The sequence below is a fragment of the Petaurus breviceps genome, unplaced genomic scaffold, assembly GCF_028583685.1.
Source record: "Petaurus breviceps papuanus isolate PSGF00001 unplaced genomic scaffold, PetGlider_PUasm1.0 98, whole genome shotgun sequence".
Taxonomy (NCBI): domain Eukaryota; kingdom Metazoa; phylum Chordata; class Mammalia; order Diprotodontia; family Petauridae; genus Petaurus; species Petaurus breviceps.
Genome location: NW_027187460.1, coordinates 8,780,633 through 8,798,175, shown reverse-complemented (window position 1 = coordinate 8,798,175; position 17,543 = coordinate 8,780,633). Strand labels below are relative to the sequence as shown.

Below are 17,543 nucleotides of genomic sequence, written 5' to 3'. Positions count from 1 at the left end.
CAAAACTTTATGGGCTCACTCATGAGATGCTGAGTTCCCTGTGACTGAAAGTCTTTAAATGGAAAGAGCATGGGATTCCAAATCAAGAGAGCTGGGGCAAAAAACTGTCTCTGATATTTATGTTATACGACCATGGATAACCTATATCAATTCTCTGACCCTCAGTTTCGTCATCTATAAAATGTTATTCAATTGTTTCAGGTGTATCCAACTCTTCATGACCCCACTTGGGGTTTTCTTGGCAATGATACTGGAGTGGTTTGCCATTTCCTTCCCCAGCTCATTTTACAGATGAAGAAACTGAAGTAAATAGAGTTAAGTGACCTGCCTAGGGTCATACAGCTAGCATCTGGGGTCAGATTTAAATTCAGGAAAATGAGTCTTTCTGACTCCAGGCTTGGCACTTTATCCACCTAAGCTGCAATCTGTAAAAGGAGGATAACATTAATTGCGTTATCTACCTTTTATGTTATTTTAAGGAAAGTACTTTGTAAACCTTAAAGCAGGGGTGGGGAATCTGTGGCCTCAAGGTCACATGTGACCTTGTAAAGCCTTCGGTATAGTCTTTTGACTGAGTACAAGTTTTACAGAACAAATTCTTTTACTAAAGGGATTTGTTCTGTGAAGTTTGTATTCAGTCAAAGGGCCACATTTGAGGATCTAGAAGGTCACATGTGGCCTCAAGGCCACAGGTTCCACACCCCTGCCTTAAAGCATCATAGAAAATTTAGCTATTTAGCACTATGTCCAACATATATAAGGAACATAATAAATTCTTTTGATTGATTGAAGGATTATTGCCAAGAATGTTTAATTTAGAGAAGAAAAATATCACAGAGCATATAATTGCTGTTATCAAGTATTTAAGGCATTAATGCATGGAAGAAAGAAGACCAGGTATAGATGAGAGAGAGCTGGCCTAGGATTCAAGAATTGGGTTCAAGGCCCACCTCTGACACAGAAGGACTATGGTATATTAGACAATTCACTTAATCTCTAAGTGCTCTAAGGGAATTCATCTCAAACTTCTAACAGAAATTTATTTTTCTGGCAGTGATTTAAATAGATGATCTCTATGGTTACTTTTGACTTTGAGATCTATGAATCTATGAACAGAGTAGGCCAGAGCAGACAGTGAAACTACAATGTGGTTATCTCAGTGTCACAATTTCAGGGTTCTGATGCATAGGCTACCCTACCCATCCCTAGCTCCCCAAAGCAAACCGACAGACAGAAAGATAGATGGACAAATAGATAAACAAATGAACAAGTACATCCTTTACTAAGGTTGTGGATAACTAAAATCCCCTTATTAGTGTTTTCTTTTGCCAAAATGTAATCTCCTGTTAAAAGATAAACTTTCCTTATGAATGGTGATATGTTAAGCTTTATTTAACAAGAGTCCTAACAGGGACCTGAGAGACCCCATACTACAACACTCTGGTTTTAGAAGTACAGAAACTGAGGAACAAAGAAAGTGACTTACCTTAGGTTATGCAACTAGTTAGTAACAGACCCCGACTGTGACCCCAGGGCCTGTAGCTTCGAATCTACAGCTCTTTCAAACTTTCAAGGTTCAAGGGAGTAAGATATAGTAGAAAGAACTTGGAGCCACAGGTACTATATTTTAATCCTGGGTCTGCTTCTGTCTGCGTAGCCTTAGGCAAATTATCTCACTGTTCAGGCCTCAGTTTCTTCATTTATAAAGTGAGAAGTTTAGACTAAATGAACTCTGAGGGCCCCTCCAGCTTTAGATCTAGGAACCTGTCATTTCATTGTTTGTTTGTTTGTTTTTTTGTTGTTGTACTAGGACTGATTGGTGGTATGGCTGGATTTAGAACCCTGGCTGTGTGTGAGTATAAACAGAGGCTTGGAAGCTTCCCCTGCACTGCTCAGTCACCTTCTAGAGGGGATTCAATCAAGCAGAAACATTTTCAAGAGGGAAAATTTATTCTCTAGACAGTACCACTACTTACTGGAATTCCGATCTGTCCAGGAAGTCCTGGTTGTCCTGGAGGCCCCACTGGTCCCTGGAAAAGCATTTCCAAAAATAGTGAAAAACAATACACATCAGGAGAACAAAAACAAAAACAAATAGAAAAAAAAGCACCGTCATGAGAAGAATCAAAGGAAGCAGAGATTGTGTGAGCAAACTCAGAGTTACCATGTAATAAAAGGCAATGGAACTACCCTGACACAAAAGAAAATATATAGGATGATGTAAGAGCTAACTAGGACAAGTTCATTTCCAAACATGTCACCCCAACCCAGGAGCACCCACAACACCTAAAATTTCATTATATTTGAGACAGCAGTATAGATGAAAAAAACTGTCTTGGATAAAAAGAAAATTATCTCTAATTTCCAGGGTTTCCATGATACTATACTTTCCTGGGTCTACTTCTACCTGTCTTAGCCTAGTTACCTTTGTGTCTTTCAGGTACCTTCTCCCTCTGCTTCCACAGCCTTATTCTCTCACTGGTGAATTGCTCTAGAACCTCTATTTCAAGGCAGAATTTCCAAACATCCTTCATTCTCAAGCTTTTATAACCATTCCTCCATTTTGGTACTCCCCTCAGTCTTAAAACTTCTTGTGGACAGGGGTTACCCTTAATTTATCTTTTATTATGTAACCTTTGGAGTTGCACATGTAAGCACTTACTCAATGCTTGTTGACTTGACTGGATTTTATTCATTCATATCATACAAGGTCCCTTGAGTATTGATATTCCTCAAGGTTCTGTCCTAGAATGTCTTCTCTCTCTGTACTTTCTATCTTGGTAACTTCACAGTTCCTGAGTTTAAAATTATCATCTTTGTGAAGAAGGCAAATAAAACAGAGAGGTAGACAATTGAGAGAGAGAGAGAGAGAGAGAGAGAGAGAGAGAGAGAGAGAGAGAGAGAGTCCTAGTTTCTCCCCTGTACTTCAGTTTTACATAACTAATTGCTTACTGGATTATTTCAAAACAATCTTAAACTTCAGGTGGCTAAAGTGTAACTCATTATCTTTCTGCCCAGCCTTCCCTATTTCTGTCAAAGGCACCACCATCCAAGCCTCTCAGGTTTCTAACCTTGGCATTATCCTGAAATCTTTATTCTGTCTCATGCTATATATCCAATTTATTGCCAAAATCTTTTAGCTTCTCGCTTCACAACATCACTCACATCTGACCCTTCTTCTCCATCCACAGAGATGTCCCCTTAGTTCAAGCCCTCATCACCTCTCACCTAGATCATTGCAACAAACTCCTAATTGGTCTCCCTGTCTCAAGTCTCTTACTACTCTGGTCCTTCCTATATAGTACTGCCAAAATAATTCTCCTTAAACACAGATCTGACCAAGTAACTTTCCTATTCAACCATCTACAATGCTTTCCTTCTGACGTTAGGATAAAATATAAATTCTCCTGATAAGTTTACAAAGCCTTTTACAACCCAGCCCCAGTACCAGTCTATCTTTCCAGTTTCACTGAGCATTGTTCCCTTTTCTACGCCCAGTTATCTAGTCATTCTGGCTTTCTTTCTGTTCCTCATACCTGTGGCATCCCATCTTTCATCTCTGTGCCTTTGGAATGGCCATCCCACATTAATGTAATTCATTCCTTTCTTAATGCTGCCTCAGAGTCTCTCTCTTCCCTTAAGATGAAGTTTAATCACTACCTTTTGCATGAAGCCTTCTCTCATCCCACAAATGCAGTTGTTCTTCCTAAACTACCTTGTAATTAGCTAATTTGTTTTTATTTGTATTTATTCACCTTATGTTATGATATTATGGATATGCTACATATACATATAGCTTCTTTTTTCCTCCATTAGAAAGTGAGTTCCTTTGGGGTAGCTAGGTGGCACAGTGAATAGAGCCACAGTCCTGGAGTCAGAAGGACCTGAGTTCAAATCTGGCCTCAGAAACTTAACACTTACTACCCGTGTGACATTGGGCAACTCATTTAACCCCAACTACCCTGCCCTCCCCCCTCCAAGAAGCAAAAAAAAAAGTGAGCTCCTGGAAAATTCACTGATTACCAAGAGACCTTATACCTTCCCACCTTTAAGCTTTTAATCAGACTATTCTATAATATGTCTTCAGCAATCTCTATTCCTTTCTTTGCTTATGGAATCCCTACATATTCTTAAATGGCATTTCATCCATCATAGCTTGCAATTAGAGATTAATTCATTCTTTGTGCTTGTATTCCTAGTGCCTAGCACATGATAGGCACATAGTTGATTCTGATAAATATTTGTTGACTTGTTTAACTTCAGGTGGGGAGACATGGGTTTGAATCTGGGCTCTATCACCTACTGACTGTGTGATCTGGGCCAATCACATCTCTCTGAATCTCATTTTCCTCATCTTTAAATTGATGATGCCATTCTTTGCAGTACTGCTCTCATAGGATGTGTTGAGAAAAGTACAATAGAAACTTGTACTATTTTCCTCTATTTTAATTATAGTCCTCTCCAAGCCTCTTCATTTAAAATCAAGTTTTATGGTGGTTTAAGTCTTATAAATACTTTCTTCAAATAATTCTAGTAAGTTAGGTAGGGCAAGTACTTCCCCTCCCTTGGCATTACTTACCTTATCTGCAAGATGGGGATAATAACTCCTACCTGTCCTGCCCCCCAAAGTGGTTAGGATCAAGTAAGATATAAATTGTTAAGAAATTTCCTAAGAGTATAGATTTATATCTGGTCATCAAATCCAACTCCCTCATTTTACAGATGAAGAAACTGCAGCAGAGGGTCAATGACTTGTCCAGTCACAAAGCAAGTAAGTATCAGGATTCAAATTCAGATCTCTGTGACAGCAATCAACTCCACCACTGTGACCCTACAAAATCTTCTCTTCTCCAGGCTAAGCTTCCCAGAGGACTGAGTTCAGTTTCAATTATGTACTCTCAAAGTCACAAGGACAGAGTCAGAATGAGCTGAGGGCTAAAAGACAATTTGGGGACATTAGAAACAGCTTCCATTCTCAGGAATTAATATAATGTAGTAGAAAGTACACAAGGATTTAGAGTCCAAGGATTAGGTGGGGAAAATATAAGCCAAACATAAGCTGTTTCTGTTGAGTGTCTCGTACCATACCTGAAAACTCCTGGGTAGGTCTAGGCTTCCTTAGAAACAAACAGAGAAGTAACCTCGCTAGGCCTGTGATTGTGCCAACTGTAATGGTGCTGTGACCTTTCCAGTCCTCCTTCATCCCCTCCCATCTCTCAGTTCTCTGGACTTTGCTGATGCATTACTAAGTGAAACAATGGTTACAATTCCTCAAACTTCTCACAATTCACACTTTCTTCTGCAGTCAGCAAGATCCTGGATGAGTCCTGAGGACAAACCTGGAATGTTTCTGGACATTGCTGAGGCATGGTCTTCTCTTTGGACAGTCTCTATAGACACTATTTAAGTGAGGCACGAAAAGGAATTCCAGACAGAATCTGCTTCTGCCAGGTGCTGCCAAATAAGGCTTCTGACTGTGGCAAATCCAAATGCCCACAACACATAACTCTCACCTCCCTCCTCCACAATGTGTTCTCCTTCTTTGGGTCTGAAACTCCATTCAGCCATGCATATAGCCTTGGGGCTGTCTTAGGCTTTCCCCTCTTCCTCACATCTCATAGGCAATCAGTTGTCAGGTCCTGTCAATTTCATCTTTATTATAGTTTTTTTAATCTATCACCTACTTTCTATTCTTACTGAATCCACCCTTGTAGAGGCCCCCATTATTATTCACCTGGACTACTGCAGTCAACTTCTATTTCCAATCTAGTCTCTCTTCACCCCCTACCTCCAATTCAGTCTTCACACTGCAGCCCAAATTATCTTCCTTATGCAGAGTTCTGGACATGCCACTCAAAAATGTCTGCTTGAAAATCTTTAGGGCCTTTTACTCTTCACTAAATCAAGTTCAGATTCTTCTTTCTGATATTTGAAGGGCTCCATAAACTGGTGCCCATACATCTCATACTGCCTCATCTCATACTGATTACACCCACATATTAAAGGCAAGGAATACTGGACAGTTCACTGATTCCCCAACAGGACTTATACCTTCCCACCTTTATGCTCTTGCCCAGAATGTTCCCTATGATAACTGCACAACATTCTATATTCTTTCCTTTGCTTGTGGAATTCCTACACATTCTTTTAAAATACAACTCTAATGACATCTCATCCATTTAGGCATTTTGATCAATAGTGACCCTCCCCCCTTAGATTTCATAGTCATTTTGCTTTGTACCTCTCTAATGCCCTACAAGCCATGAGTATTTCCTCTTTCTTCTTCTAATAGACTATAATCTTATGAATCATAGAATATTTCATGAGTTCATCCAAAGTCAATTTAACCTAGCTAGCTAGTTGAAATATTGCAAGTATGGTTTTTAGAAATGCATATCCATATTTCAGTTTAATAAATATTTATTAAATGCCTACTTTGTGTAAAGCACAAAAAAAGTAATTCTTCCCCTTAAGGAACTTACAATCTATTAGAATGTGTTACAAAGAAAGAAGCTTACCTTCAGACCCACCTCACCAGGTAATCCAGGTTCTCCTGGCTCCCCCTGTGTGAAAATAAAACATAATTACAACCTGAGCTAATATGGTGGTTTCTAATTCATGAAAAGAGTGAGATCCAGATTTCCCTTCTAAGTCTACTATTTCAAACAAATTTTCTCAGAAACTTAGATCTTAGGACTGGAAGGTACTTGAAAATATACATTGTTAAGAATTGAAAAGGATCTTAAAACACAGCATATTATTAAGAGATATGTATATATATATATGTGTGTGTGTATGCATATGTGTATATGTACATATAATTTATTTCATTAAATATTTCCCAATTACATTCTTAAAAGTTTTTAACATTTATTTTTTTTAATTTTGAGCACCGAATTCTCTCCCTCCTGCTCTGACTTCACTCCTTGAGAAGGCAAGAAATATATTGATTATACATGTGAAGTCATACAAAACATATTTCTATATTAACAATGAAACATAACAGGTTAGAAAGTAGAATGTTGGGTTTATCACATAAGCTGTGAAAGCTACGAGGGTCCTTGAGCACAGTTTTTTGTTTTAGCACTAGACGGAACTCTGGAGATCATTATTTTAATCCAGCTAGTTTTCAGACTTTTTGGTCTCAGGATCTCTTTACCTGCTTAAAAATTATTTATGATCCTAAAGAGCTCTTGTTTATATAGTCTATTTCTATAGATATTTTCTGTATTAGAAAATTTCAAAATGATATATTTTTTAAAAATATTAATTCATTAAAATAAGAATAAACCCTTTGCATGTTAACATAAAGGCACATTTATAAAAAAAAAATTTTCCCCAAATAAAAACAGTTAAAAGAGTGGCATAGTTTTACATATTTTTGAAGATTTATTAAATGACAAGCTTAATAAAGATATCTGGATTTTTATATCTGCTCCTACAATCAGTCGTTTGTGATATGTAGTTTTGGTTGAAGTATATAAAGACAATCCAACCTCACACAATTATGTGGCTGAAAAACGTAGGAGTATTTTAATAGGCAAATAACATCTTGTGAAAATAGTTTTGACCTCAAAGATCCCAAAGGATCCTTGTACCGCATTTTGAGAATCACTGGTCGACTCCATTTATTTTATATATAAAGACATTTAGGGTAAGTGAGGAAACTAAATCTACTGCCCCAAGTCACAAATACAGAGCCAGAACTATCTGAGGGATTAAAGACAACTTGGGGACGTTAGAAACATCTTCCATTCTCAGGCATTAATATAACATAGTAGAAAGAACACAAGGATTTAGAGTCCAAGGACTAGGCTTGCATCTTTACTCTCTGTGCCGGAGCCTATCACTAAACGTCATAATTTTTAGGAATTTTTTGTTTCTGCTATCAAGTCTGTTTGGGAAGGGCCCCAATATATTAAATCTCTGTCATTTGCACTTAAAGATAGAGGATAACATTGGTGAGGATAAGCAGACCAGGGGAAAAATCTAAAAATATCTTGTGTTTGTCTTTGGGATGAATCATGTTGTTATTTTGTTTCTGAGTATATTTGCCATGTTTGGCTTACACTGGATTAAAATGAGTTTGCATTCCTAAGTACCCTCTCACTATGAGAGGCCAGAAAGGGTTAGGAGCTTGGTTTGTGGCCACAAATTGGGGAGAAGCTAACTGGCCCCTATGGGGAAAGAGTGGATGACCTCAGCCTCATTATCACTGCTGTTCTAACCCTCTGAGCTGAGAAGCCACAGCTGCTTGGCAAAATGATGGTGGCTACTCTTCTGTTCCCAGCTTTTTCCTTTCCTTATAACCCTAATCATCCTGTGATTAGAGGGAAGAGTAAATCTCCAATCAGAGACTCTTCCCTTTCTCTCCAGCTCCTACAGAGTCCTATGCCCATTCCATTGCCTGGAGAACATGCTGCCTTCATCCCTAGGGAAGTCTTCAGGTCATAGGCTTTTTTCCTCTTCTCACTTAGAAGGCTGATACCAGGAGACTCTTTGCACATTTAATCCAAGGGACGTCACACACCACTCTGTGCTAGATAAGAGTAGGAACATGTAGACTATTAACCTTTAGCCACTGGCTTCTGTTGCTCTGGAAATGGCTGTACTACTCCCTACGATGTGCTCCATTCAATAACAATTCATTTTTCTCCATTTCCCCTGGCCCTGATACACATAATGTACTTAATGAAATGTGTTGCAAGGGTAGCTAGAATCTGAGCTTATAAAATCTAAGACTCATAGTATCATATTTTTATAAAATAATATTAGGTCCACAGAATCTTTGAATCTTATCAAAGGATCATAGGTTTAGAGCTGGAAAAGAAACCATCTAGTCTAAATGCTCTTTTTATTGATGAGGAAACTGAGGCCCAGGGAGTTTAAATGACTTTACTAAAGTCACACAACAAAGATGAGATTTGGATCATGGACCTCTGACACCTAAGTCAAAGCTCTTTCTAAAGTTTCCAAAGTTCATGAAATCAAAATCTCAAAATTACAGAAGATTAGACCTATAGAAATTGATGAAGATATGATTTTGTAGTTATAAATTCAAGGATATTCAGAAATCATTAAGTCCACTATACCACCCCATGAAACTTACCTGGGCACCTTTGGCTCCTTCTCTCCCTGGGGGACCAGATAAACCCAACGAGCCCTAAAATGGAAAAAAAAGATGAAAAATAGCATTCAATCACTATTTTTAAAATAAATATTTTTTTTTCAATTAATAAAATATCTCAAATAATCTCAAATAAATATCTCAAATATTCAAATAATAAAATTAAAAAATGGTGATAGAAAACATCACCACTTAGAGAAAAAAAAAAAGACAAATAAGACCCTTGCAACAAATATGCAGTTAAGCAAAACAGTTCCTGAATTTGTCCTGTCCAAAAATGTGTATGGTTCAAATGACACCCTCAGTCCACCACTTCTCTGTCAGTAGGGGTATAGCATGTTTTATTACTGGTCTTTTGGAATCATGGTTGATCACTGTGTTCATCAGAATTACATTCAATCATAATGACATCAATGCAAGGGATTTAGATGATCAAAAGCCCTGATGAAGAATCAGGTTCTCCCAATTTAAATTTAGCCCAATCCTATCATTTCACAAATAAGGAAAGTGAGGTCCAGAGCAGCTAAATCATAAATCAGCATTCCCAAAGTCATACAGGAAGTGACAGAGTTGTAATGCAAGCCTGAATTCTCCCATTCCATGTCAATTTTGGCAGTAAATAAAACTCTGATTTATGAATTAACCAATCTGCCTTTCAAGTCCCCAGAACACCCTAGAAGAATATAATCTAGGTGAAAAAGAAAAGACTCTCAGAACCTACATTGTCTCCACTGTACCTGACCAAAGTCTTCTTTGTAGCACCCTCATCAAGGGCAATCTACTATATGTGGAAATCTCCATTGAAGGGGAACCTACCCTTCCCAAGGCAGTCTATTCCATTTATAGATAACTCTGTTAGTAAGGTTCTGTGCTCTCCTCCATCCACCATGCTTACTAAAAGTTGATTCTGCAAATGGTTCTCTTAACTCTGAGCCTTGTCCTCTGGCTAGATACAGAAGTCTTGGGAACCTTCAACTCAAATCATCAGTCAGAAAACATTTCTTAAATGGACACTATGTTCTAAGCACTGTTCTAAGTTCTAGGAATACAGAGACAAAAATAGAATAGACCGTGCCTTCAAGTTTATAATCTATAGTTAGAATCGAAGACATGAAGACGGTGAGCATTTGCCCTCTAACTCTTCTCTACATGAAGTTGTCCCAAAGATCTTAGCGGTTTGTTTCAAAAGTTAAGGGAGATAAAAGGCATTTATGAAGTGCCTATTATGTGTCCAATATTATAATGAGTTTGTAGAAGATGTGAGAAAATCATATAGTCTTTGGCCTTAACTTATTTGAGAGACAGTATGCCATACAGGAAGAGGAGGATGAGATGTTGAGTCAAAATGTTTGCTTCCTATTAGTTTTGTAACCAGGCAGCTGTGTGGGGCAGTAGAGAGAGTGCCGAACTTGGAGGCAAGAACTGAGTTCAAATTCAGTCTCAGACACTTATTAGCTGTGTTACCCCGGGCAAGTAACTTAATCTCTATTTGCTGCAATTTCCTCAGCTCAAAAATGGAGATAATGACACACCAACTTTTGGGGGTTACTATGAGGATTAGGCTCTTAGCACAATGATTGGTATAAAGTAGATACTATATAAATACTAATAATTCTTACTTAGTAACATTATCTCTGTGGCACTCAGTTCCCTCACCTATAAAATGGAGATAAATACTACCTATCTGACTATCTACATGACAGAATTATTGTCAGATTTCATGAAATTGGTCATGTAAAGGGCAAACTGAGCTAATATAAATTTTATAATCCCAATGAATAGACAAAAAGTACCCAAAAGGAAAGGGTGAAGCAGCACAATGTAGCTGAAAGAACACTGTATTTGGCATCCAGGTCACATTTTTAGAGCTGGAAGGGATATTAAAGACCATCCAAGTCTACCCCTTCGTTTTATATAAGAAGGAACTAGTCAAGGTCACTCAGCTAGAACATTTCCAAGACAGGATTGGAACCCGTATCTTCCTGACTTCCAAGTTAGAAGATACATGAGGTTTCAGGTCATGGTCCTACTTCTTACTTACTAACTGCATAAACTAGGGCAAAGCAATTCCCTGTTTCAGTCCTAGTTTCTTTCTCTGTAAAATGAGCCTGTTGGACTAGATCTAATGTCCCTTCTGGGTCCAGGTTATATGAAAACTCTAAGTCATTTCCCTTCTCTTGTCCTCAGTTTCTATATTTATCAAATGGAGAGAACTATTCTTGACCCCATTTCCCCATCAAGGTTGCTTTGAGCATCAAATGGAATAACAGATGGGAAAGTATTCACTCCTAGCTAAAACATTCTACAATACAAATGATCTCCTCTATTCTGCCAGAGCAAATATTTCCTCATAACACACTGTAATCATGGTAAGCCTAGACAGTGGGTAGTATTGATGATAAAGGGGTATGAAATCACACCATAACCAGGGAAAATGATGCCTTTGGATGCTTGCTGTAGCACTAACAAGCAGCCTAGGGGAAAAAAAATGGTGATGTTCACATGGCTGATTATGTGCCTCTGCCTTCAGTCCAACAATTGAAACTCCAATGCCATTCGTGTTCCAGCAAAACCCTCTTTCGTCAGGGTGCTGGAGATGAGCATGTAGGTTCAAATGGATATGTCTCTCACAGAGCAGAAATTGTTATAATGAGATGTACTCCATTGCAAATATCTCCAAAAGTGATGGGTGAGGCATGTCATTAGCAAATAGGAAGAGGAGAAGCCTTTAAGACCCACTCAAAAGAATGCTGAAGGCAGAAGGGGCTTGAGAATACTGAATAGAAGGCCACTGTACTGCTCTATCTGGCAGGGGCCTTAAAACATAGGATACTAAGGTATAGGGTGTTAGAGCTAGAATAAGCCATAATGATTACGTGGAACAGAAGAACTTAAGTTTGGGTCTGTGAATATTTTTTAAAAAATATTTTGATAACTGTATTTTAATAGAATTGGCTTCTTTTAAAATGCTATGTATTTTATTTTATTTAAAAACATTAGTCTGGCAGTCAACTAATATTTATTAACAACCTATAATGTGGCAGGCATTGTACAAAGCACTGGGGATACAAAGAAAGACAGAAAAAGACTCTGCCCTCAAGGAGAGAGGGAACTAAGATTAAGGAAGACCTGGAAAGGATTCTTACAGAAGATGGAACATCAGCTGAGACTTTGAGGCATTATTCTGAGGAGTCCATAGGCTAAACTAGATTGTCAAAGGGGTCTATAATGCAAAAAGAATTAAGAACTCCTGAAATAGAATAAAAACCTTATTTCACAGGTGAGGAAATTGAGGTTGAAAGATATCTGATAACACATACAAGATCATATAGCTAACTAAAGCCAGAGTCAGAAATCTAGGTCTTCTGATTCCTACCTCAATATGGATACTGCTTCTATATCATGGCTGAATGTTGAATTATTTTAATATATTAGTAATAATAAATGCATCAAAGTTATATAGCCAATCAACAATAGTTTTATTAAACTCTTTACTCTGTGCCAGGCACTGTGTTAAAATGCTGGTGATACCCAGAAAGACAAAATCAATCTCTTCCCTCTAGGAATCACGCAAACAGCCAGGTACATAGAAAATGTCATCAGAGTAGATGGAATGTGGAAGAGGAAAATTGGAAGGATTGGGAAGGGAATCAGCCATCATCTTATCAGAGCCTCACAACTAACAGCAACCTAGTGGTATTATCAGGGCACAGGAGATAATCTCCATGTGATCAACAAAGACAGGGAAGTTAAGTGATTCAATTACACATGCTGTATATTTTGTACAATGCTATTTTCTTAAACCCCCTATCATATTGTATGTAAGCATATGTATACCAAAGGCATAAAATTCACAAAATTGTAGTTGAGGTCCTTGGCAGGTAGAAAGAAAATAGAGCCACAATTAATTAAAAAAAAACTACCTGAAACCCTGAATGCCACAGCCTTTCTCAGACACCTGGGCTCACTTATCAACCCTGCATGGGAACCTGTCAGTCCACAATGTTGGAATAGAACAGATTCCCTGAGTCATTGTGGAAAATTTCTTAAGGGATGAAGGTGGGGGAGTGTTGAGAAAAAATTCCATGTGATCTCTAAATACAGTTAACCTAAAAGTGAATGGAAATTCAATTTGATCTAATATAACTTCCCAAGGTCTCACTCCTTAGCTCTTCTTGAAGATAATCTAAACAAACCTGGACAAGTGGCAAATTAATTTTGCATCACAGAATGTCACAGTTGGAAGGAAACACAGAATATAGAATGAGAACTTGGAAAGAACTTTAGAATGTAGAGGGCAGCTAGATGGCACAGTGGACAGAGCACCTAGCCTGGAGTCAGGAAGACTCATCTTCCTGAATTCGAATCTGGCCTTGGATACTCACTAGCTGTGTGATCCTGGGCAAGTCAGTTAATCCTGTTTTCCTCAGTTCCTCTTCTGAGGAGCTGGAGAAGGAGTAACTTTGCCAAGAAAACCTCAGATAAGGTCACAGAGTCAAACTCAACTGAAGAAACTCTACCACAAAAATTAGAGCATAGATTACAAGAACACAGAATGTTAGGTCTTTAAGAAAAATAGAAGAACATTATGGTAGAAAAATAGCCTTAGAACAGTCATCAAATATTGGAAAGACTGTTTGTTTTTGCCTTTGTTGCCCTAGCCCATGGCACACTGTATTTTTCTCAATCCTCATACTCCTGGATCTTTTGCAATTTCTGATAGTTAAACACCATCTTTTCCTTAATATTCTCTTCTCTCTAGGTTTTGGTGGCATTCTTCTTTCCCCGTTCTCCTACTGCCTATCTGGCCACTCTCAGTCTCCTTTGCTACATCTTCATCCAGATCACACCTGCTAACCGTAGGTGTCCCACAGGCCTCTGTCTGGCCCTTTTCTCTTCCTCCTCTTTGAAGTTTTACTTGTTGATCTCAGAAGCTCCCAAGGATTCAATGATCATCTCTATGCTGATATGATTCTCAAATCTGCTTTTCCAGTACTAACTTCTCTGCTGACTTCCAGTCTCGTCTATCCAACTGCTTACCTGAAATCTTGAAATGGATGTTCCACAGACATCTTAAACTCAGTATGTCCAAAGCTGAACTCATTATTTTTCTCCTCAACCATTCTATTTTTCTTAACTTCCCAATTAAGGGCACAACCAATCTCCCAGGCTCACAATCTAGGTGTTACCCTCAAAATTCTCAGTCTCAACTCCCATATGCCAAAGCCTATCATTTTACCTTCATAACACTCTCAAATACATCCCTCTCTCTTCTCTGAAACTGCTACCACTCTGATGCAAGCCCTCATCACCTAACCCTTCAACTACTACTATACTATGCTAGTTAAATTCCTGCTAAAAGTCCTCCCCATTCCATCTTCCACTCAGCTGTCAAAGTGATCTTCCTAAAATACAGTTCTCCCCATCTTCCCCCTTCTCCTTAACAAACTCCTGTAGTTCCCTAGAAACCCCAGAATAAAATATAAAATTCTTCTGTTTGGCATTCAATGCCTTTCATAACCTGTCCTGCCCACTTCACCCTTTCAATTGTCTTAGCATTTTCACCACTTCACCTTCTCTGCCATCTAGCAGCTTCCTTGTTTCTTTAACAGGACACTTAATTTCTCAATTCTGGGCATTCTGACTGGCTATCCTCCATGTCTGGAAAGCTCCCCTGCTTATCTCTGCCTCCTCATTTCTTTAGATTTCTTCCAGTCTCAGGTAAAATCCCACCTTCTATAGGAAGGCTTTTCCTACCCCCCTGTACATTAGTTCCAATTTATCCTGCATAAATCTTGTTAATACATAATTGCTTGCATGTTATCTCCTTCATTAGACTGTGAGCTCTCCAGGTGCAGGTACTATATTATTTCTTTCTGTTTCCAACATTCAACACAGTGTCTGACACATAGAAGGTACTTGATAAATATTGATTAACTTACTGAAGAGATCTGAATTCTTGAAGTGTGGAATTAGGTATCATTAAATAAGTGGTTCTTAACCTGGTATCCATAGACCTCCAATGTGTCTAGGGATAGATTTCAGGGACTTTGTAAAGATAGATGGAGAAAAATACATTTTTATTTCAATAGAATTGGTTTCTTTGGTGATTCTATATATTTTATTTTATGGACTTAAAAATAAAACACATTTTTCCCCCTGAGGAATCCAAAGGCTTTACTAGACTTCCAAAGGGTCCATGAAACAAAAAAGGTAAATAACTTTCTTATCTATATCAACTCTCTCATTTTACAGAGTAAGAAACTGAGGCACAGAGAGGGAAAGTGAAATTCTCAAGGTCACTTCCCAATGACCAGTCAGGGCTAGAAAGGAAATCTCTTGAAATAGATTACTACTTAAACAGCTATTCCTGTCTTATTCTGAATTTCCCTATTTCATACAGAACAAAATGTAGGTTTCCAGGCAACAAAATATACCTTTAATCCACCTTTCCATCCTAATTTCATTTTATTCCTTTCTCTTGCCTCACATTTCAACAGTAGTGGACAACTCTCTGTTCTCTGATTTTTTCCTACCCTCTCCTGTGTTAGGGTATTTGACCTCCTCTGTGCATCTTTTTGCCCCCACCCTTGTAATACATTTCCTTCGCATTTCCCTCAAAGGAAATCTTTCTTTCTCTTTAAGACACAGCTAGGGTATCAAGCTCTCCAGGAAGATTTCAGTGATATTTCTTCTCTCCTCCTCCATCTCCTGAATAATAATAGTGAACATGTAGTACTTTGAGGTGGGCAAAGCACTTTCTTCACATCAGCCTAGTTAAAAGAGAACCATCTTTCCACATATCCTTCTTTGCCTTATTCTTTCTCTAAACTTAACACAGACTTTGAGAGCTGGAAGTGACATCAGTGACCATCTTGTCCAATCCATGCTAGAAAGAAATTCCCACTATAATAAACCCAAAAAGTGGCAAGTCACCCTCTGCTTGAAGACCCATTTCTCTTATGGACAGCTCTCCCATATGAGGGCTAAAGAGAACCAGCTTGATCCCTCCTCCACTTTGCAGCCCTTCAAAAACTTGAAGATAGCCAGCATGCATTTTTATGACTTCTCCAAGCTAAAGATGCTTAGTTATCACATTTTAACTTGTATTATCTACACGCCATTCTCTAAAATTCCCTTAAAAAAGTAATTGGGTTATTTTTTCATCTTTTTTTTTATCTTTGTCTATAGTAGACACCTAATACATGATTGTTGGATTGAATTTTTTTTTCTTGCTTTTTGGACAGTAATTGGGGTTAAGTGACTTGCCCAAAGTCACACGACTAGTTTTTGTGTTAAGTGTCTGAGGCCGAATTTGAACCCAAGTCCTCCTGACTCCAGAGCTGGTGCTCTATTCACTGCACCACCTAGCCGCCCTGTTAGATTGAATTTGAAGATTGTTTCAAGTGCCTAAACCTTATTTCCTCAATTAGATTTTTGAGCCTTCTTCTCTTGCATGCTATAACCAAGGCTGGAAGAGTGCTCCATTTGGAGGGAGACCATGGAGGTTTGGCTCTGGTTGTAATGCTAATCAAAACCCAGTGATTGTGTTGTTGGCAGGTATACATAATAAAGAAGGGATTTAGTCCTAAGAATCTAAATTTTGCCCAGGATAATTTGCACTGCAGCAAAAGAAGCATTATGAAGCCTGAGAGGAAGTTCATAGACCTCTATCCCCAATCTGGTTAGGTAGAATCTCCCAAATAACTAGAGCAGATGCAGACAGAATCAAAACATTAATAGGAATTTTAAAATGCTTTCTAACATCATTTCAGATAGTTGTTTAGTGCTGGGTATTTCCATGGCATAAAAAGAATTAGTTAAAAGATCTGACAATACTAGCCTAAAGGTATCTCCTCCACCTAGCTACCAGCCTGGGTTCTGGATGCCATAACCTTAAACTATGCAGATAAAAACAAAACAAAAGAAAACACATTGAGATACCACTTGCTTGGGAGAAGCTCACTGGCCTCCATACTCTAGTAAATGGTAGTGTCTAGATGTTATAATAGAATGAGTTCTAGACTAAGATTCAGGGAGACCCAAGTTAAATTTTTTTTTAATTTGTTTTTTGGAGGGCAACTGGGTTTAAGTGACTTGCCAGAGGTCATATCATATGGCTAGTTTTTGTGTTAAGTGTTTGAGGCTGGATTTGAACTCAGATCCTCCTGACTCCAGGGCTGGTGCTCTACTCACTGCGGCACCTAGCCAGCCCCCACCCCCCTCCTGAGTTAAAATTCTTAAACACTGAATAGCTACAAGACTATGGACAGGTCATTCAACATATCTCAGTCTCATTTTCCTCATCTGTATCACAAAGATAATCACCTATCTTACAGATTTCTGTGAAGATCCAATGAAACAATACATACAAAACAATTGTAAACCTTAAAGCATGTAAATGCTAACTATTATT

The 17,543-nt window shown here is 38.3% G+C and overlaps 1 protein-coding gene across 1 annotated transcript in view; it reads right to left on the bottom strand.

The window, feature by feature from the left end:
- COL22A1 (collagen type XXII alpha 1 chain) overlaps positions 1-17,543 on the bottom strand; it is a 630,085-nt gene that overhangs the window by 308,693 nt on the left and 303,849 nt on the right. Inside the window, exons 14-16 of the mRNA XM_069081305.1 lie at positions 9,110-9,163; positions 6,519-6,563; positions 1,977-2,030 (exon numbers count right to left, since the gene is read on the bottom strand). Of these exons, the coding sequence (XP_068937406.1) occupies positions 1,977-2,030; positions 6,519-6,563; positions 9,110-9,163 (153 nt within the window). The remainder of the gene's footprint in view (positions 1-1,976; positions 2,031-6,518; positions 6,564-9,109; positions 9,164-17,543) is intronic.